We start from the raw sequence: 5,000 nt of genomic DNA on the forward strand, positions 1-5,000 counted from the left end.
CCTGCCCCTCCGCCCTCGTTAACACACACTCCCCATCAGCCAATGGTGAAGGAAAGCAGCTTTGACGAACCAATCAACGCTCGGAAATACATGGGTGTTACAGCCACCTCCCCCTCTCAGTCCTTTCGGCTCACACGCCCAACTCTATTTCGTGAACTTAGTGACGTATTTAGAGGGTCAGGTGCAAGGTGTGGTGGATGTGATGTCTTAGTGTGGTCGTGTTCTATGGAGGAGGGAAGGGATTATGCGTTTATTTTCATTCTTTTGGGTTTTTTGTTTTAATGAATTGCTGGTAATGTCCACTTTCGTTTGTGTATTGGCTACCCGGTGATTACTGATTTCTATTTATTCTTTATATGTATTTATTTCCGTAAGTTAGATGTGCGAGCATCTTTGAACTTCTTCATATATATAGGTATGTTTTTATTTGTATGTCTGCAGGAACCAAAGTTTGTTTGCTTGTTTGATTGCTTGTTTTCATTTTGTGTTGTTTCCCTTTTTATTATAACTTTCTGTCGTAGATATTCTTACGCCGTAATCGCCTTAGCAAGGTCCTGAGTGAACTTTTTCTTTCTTTCTGAATATAACTCGAATTTCGTGGTTGTATTTCAAAATCTATTTTACGAAGCTAACAAGTCTTATTACATAGGTTTTCGATACTGCAAACGATAGGTGTTGAGAGATTGAGAGATGGCAAAAGACGGTGGAATATCTCGCTTTACAGTGACGATGGTCGTAATCATCGTTCTATACTTTGGAACAGGTAATTATCCTTTCACTGAGCCCGCGAACGTAATTTCATTCGTGTTACTGCACTCTGTGATATAACTTCCTTGGTGTTAAACTTATGAGCTGATTTTCCTTTGAAATAAGGAAGAGGATTATAAATAGATAGAGTATAGGAAGAAAAAAAATAAACATTTTTATATACCGTCATTGCTCTACCATACGTAAATATAGCAGAAGCTTCACACGATTACAAGTAAACCTCTTTCCTCATCTTTCCCTCATTATCTCGCCTTCTTAATAGTCACCCCCTTATCCCATCACCTTCTTCCTTTCCCCTTCGCATCAACCTCAACAGGCATCGGAGTCAAAGTCTTCAGGTTCCAGCCCTCGGGGTCGCCCAGCTCTTCTTCCGTCGCCATTTTGGCTCAGAACCTGACGTCCCTGAGCGCCTTCACCGTTTGCTACCGACTCCGCCTCTTCTACCACCGGAGGGAGTCCGTGGTGGTTTCCTACGCTGTCAGTGACGAAGACAATAATGTCATCAGATTGGGTGAGACTTTGATGATTTATTGGTATTTAGTATGTATGTATGTGTATCTATTTATATTATTTTTATTTATATCCTTATTTATTTTATCTTAGCTTATTTCTTATCTTATCTTTTTTTTTCATTATATTTTGTTTTATCTTATTTTTCATTTCATTTATTTATTTTATTTTACTTTATTTTTCTTATCTATTTTATATATTTATATATTTGTTTGTTTATCAATTTATTTGTGTGTTTATTTATATAACAGTTATGATAAATAGTGAAGATAGATTATAATGATAACAATAATGATAACATAACAATAATAACAAATTATGATAAATGATAATGACTAATAGTAATACGAACGATAAGGATAAAAAGAAATAACAATACAAAGAATGGCTCCCACAGACCACACAACGAGAGGTTTCCGAATGCAGTTAGTGGGCGCCCTGAACACCTCGGCGCAGAACACCCCCCTGTGGCGGTGGTGCCATTATTGCCTGGCAGCCAACCTCTCTGTGGGCGACTGGGCCATGGCCATTCAGGGCGAAATCACGATCAGGTAATAATAATAGTCTTTTCCTCATATCTGGGGTGTCTTTTTTCTTATTCATTCTTTCGTACGTCTCTTTAGCCATTCGATTGATCGTTATTATTGTTATTTGCTTCGTGAGTTGGTAGACATTGGGTATTTTTTGTCTTATCTATTGTTCTACGTTGTTATTCATTTGTTTGATGGTTATTCTCGTGTCTAATCTTCGTTATTTCCATCGGCGTTGGTGCTTCGTCCTTCCCAGGGACCAAGGGGACGTGAGACTCATCAACAAGAGCATCGAAGGAGAAGGGATCTTCCTCATGGGACAAGACCAGGACGCTCTTGGAGGGGGCTTTCAGGTGTGGTGTTGAATCCCGTTGCAGAATGTATGGTATGCGTTGCTAATTTTTTTTTTTTTTTTTTTTTTTTTTTGGGGGGGGGTGTATTAGATATTTTCGTAGATTTTTTTTCAGCTGCCGGTGCCTAGTTTGCGTAGATGGTGTATATATAAACCGTGAGTTGTTGTTTTGATCTTATTTTGTATTATGTAGTTTTGGTCTTTATCGCCCTCATCATCATCATCATCGCCATAACCATAACGATCACCATCAGCATCACATTATCATCATCATCATCATCTTTCTTACCATTATTTTTTTTCCTCAGGAGGACCAATCCGTATCAGGAGAGATAACAGAATTACAAATCTGGGATTATGCGTTGGATGACATTGCGATTAGTGACATTGCCAATTTCCAATCCAACAAGCAAGGTCGGTGTTGATTTGATGTGTGAATATAATGACCTTTTTTTTCTTCTTAAGCTTTGAATTCCTGATTGTGTTTTGTATGATATGGGTATTGGGGTTATTCATTTCTCTCTATCTATCTTTCTATCTATCTATCTCTTTACGTATTAGTGTTAGTTAGCATGCTGCTGGCTCCTTTTGATTTATAGCTCTATGTCAATAAACAATCTCTCTCTCTCTCCCTCTCCCTCTCTCTCTCTCTCTCTCTCTCTCTCTCTCTCTCTCTCTCTCTCTCTCTCTCTCTCTCTCTCTCTCTCTCTCTCCCCCCCCTCTCTCTCTCCCTCCCTCTCTCAAACACACAAACAAAGAATCCCCACAGGCAATGTCGTCAGCTGGCTCACCTCCCCGTGGGATTTGCAAGGCGAAGTGGAGGTGCACCACCTGGCCCAGGATCTGGTTTCCAAGACGCCCACCACCCACATCATGATGGCTGACCGGAAACCCTTTGCTGAAGCCACACATCTCTGTAGCCTCTTGAAGGTTGGCTTTTGCTTCCTCCGTTTTCTTTTGCGTCGATTTCGTCGTTGTGTTTATCGGATTTTGTTTTACTTCGCGAGAATAAACACAGAACAGGAATACCTCACAATAATACCAAAGTGATCACGATGTTGTGTTATTGTTTTTAAATCCAAATACATTATGATATGACAATTCAATGCATTATTATGTTATAACCGCTTCTTTCAGGGGAAAATGTCTGCCCCAGCATCGGAAAGAGAAAACGAACTGCTACACAATCATACAATGACCTATTACCCTCTTTGTAAAAACAACTTGGGACACATCTACCTGTGGGTCGGTTATTCCGATGTCCGAGAGGAAGGTTAGTTATGAATAAAGAGTAAATGGGGTGAACTAAGGACGAACGAATATGAAAAAAGATATTAGGTGTTTATATCTGTAGGATATCCTGGCGATTAAAATGATGTTTAAAAAAGTGTGAAGTTACGATAGGTAAATAAAAAAAACACTTGTTCTAAAAATCTAATTTGCTTATATTTAACTTTTTTCACATTTTAAGAGGAATCATATTTAGATTCTACATTTATAATGAATTCCAATTCATATGCTTTTCCGCGCAGGACTTTGGGAGGACAGTGGCACCGGCCAGAAGATGATTTACCCAGGGAGTTGGAACGCATACGAACCAAATGGATATCGCGAAGAGAACTGCGTGTCCATGTTTTACTCTCCAGGACGCTGGGTCGATGTCACATGCTTGTAGGAGAGCCATGGGGGTTTCTTTAGCTCGTTCTCATTTTATTTATTGATTTTGTGTGTGTGTATTTTTCTTAAAGATTATAAGAAGGTATCGTCATGTTATGTCTCTCTGGAATAAGTTCATTTGGTAAGAGATAGGTAAACAAATAGAACTGCTTGTTGCTTCAAATTCTCTCGTTTTCTCTCACGCACTCATATCCTTAATTTGACTATTTCTTATTCAGTCTGTTTATCAGTATTGGTTTCCTGTTAATTCTTTTCCTTTTCCAACAGCCGAACCCTGTGCTGGTCTTGCCAGTTCACGAAGCTCACGGAGGTGAAAGTTTTAGGCTTATGTAAAAACTCGGTTCTCGATTTGCACTATATATTAGCAGGGGACAAGAACGGATACCCACACTTCACTGGTTCCCGACGATCCCATATATTCTGGAGTCCCGAAAACCAGACGTACGTGATGCAGTCCTTGTGGAACAACCAAACGTACGGCGTCATGAAGGTTGGTTGTGCGAGAGCTATAGGCTGGTGTATGAACCGGGCTAGCAAAGATTGGACATTTTAATCTAAAAACCCGGACTTACAAAGATATTACTTTATCATTTTGCCCTATTTTTTATGTAAGTTTCATAAATACATTTTTTAGTTGGATTATCTGTAGTCGACAAAAATCCATTAATAAACTCCACGCCAAAAGTCTCCCCGTCTGCACATGGCACATCTGAGGGATTGCTTTTCGTGTTGAACTGTCTGCTGAATTTCTCATATTAAAGCTTCGTTGGTTGTATTGTAAATGAACCGAATGGTTAGGTTTTCTGGTTATAAATTTTCGTGGCACACTTAAACAACGTTAATAAACACTATTTGATATTCATATACATAGGACTGATACATATATCAGATTGAACACTTTGAACATAAGAATAGACCTAACCCAAAGTATCCCACACCCCATCAGAAAAGAGGCGGAGGAACACCATTGCCAATAGGGACTCACACTTGGTCCTTCAGTTCGCCTCTGTGCTCTGGTCGCGACTCTTCTTTGAGGCTAACCTTGACGGCATGTAGTTCCGGGTACTTCACCTGCGGAGACGGTTCGTGCGTGGCTTTTAACCAGCGGTGTGATCGGCGTACAAACTGCGATGATTATTCCGACGAAGAAGATTGCAGTGTAT

At 39.7% G+C, this 5,000-nt stretch overlaps 1 protein-coding gene across 1 annotated transcript in view; it reads left to right on the forward strand.

The window, feature by feature from the left end:
• The first annotated feature begins 122 nt into the window (after positions 1–122).
• LOC122250596 (uncharacterized) overlaps positions 123–5,000 on the forward strand; it is an 8,541-nt gene continuing 3,663 nt past the window's right edge. Inside the window, exons 1-10 of the mRNA XM_043012107.2 lie at positions 123–763; positions 1,085–1,279; positions 1,676–1,829; positions 2,065–2,161; positions 2,469–2,574; positions 2,930–3,090; positions 3,298–3,433; positions 3,693–3,831; positions 4,105–4,327; positions 4,784–5,000. The exon at positions 4,784–5,000 is cut by the window's right edge and continues 2 nt beyond it. Coding sequence (XP_042868041.1) covers positions 691–763; positions 1,085–1,279; positions 1,676–1,829; positions 2,065–2,161; positions 2,469–2,574; positions 2,930–3,090; positions 3,298–3,433; positions 3,693–3,831; positions 4,105–4,327; positions 4,784–5,000 — 1,501 coding nt within the window. The 5' untranslated portion in view covers positions 123–690. The remainder of the gene's footprint in view (positions 764–1,084; positions 1,280–1,675; positions 1,830–2,064; positions 2,162–2,468; positions 2,575–2,929; positions 3,091–3,297; positions 3,434–3,692; positions 3,832–4,104; positions 4,328–4,783) is intronic.

The sequence above is a fragment of the Penaeus japonicus genome, unplaced genomic scaffold (assembly GCF_977035675.1).
Source record: "Penaeus japonicus unplaced genomic scaffold, GWHDUDI00000001_assembly GWHDUDI00000026, whole genome shotgun sequence".
NCBI lineage: Eukaryota > Metazoa > Arthropoda > Malacostraca > Decapoda > Penaeidae > Penaeus > Penaeus japonicus.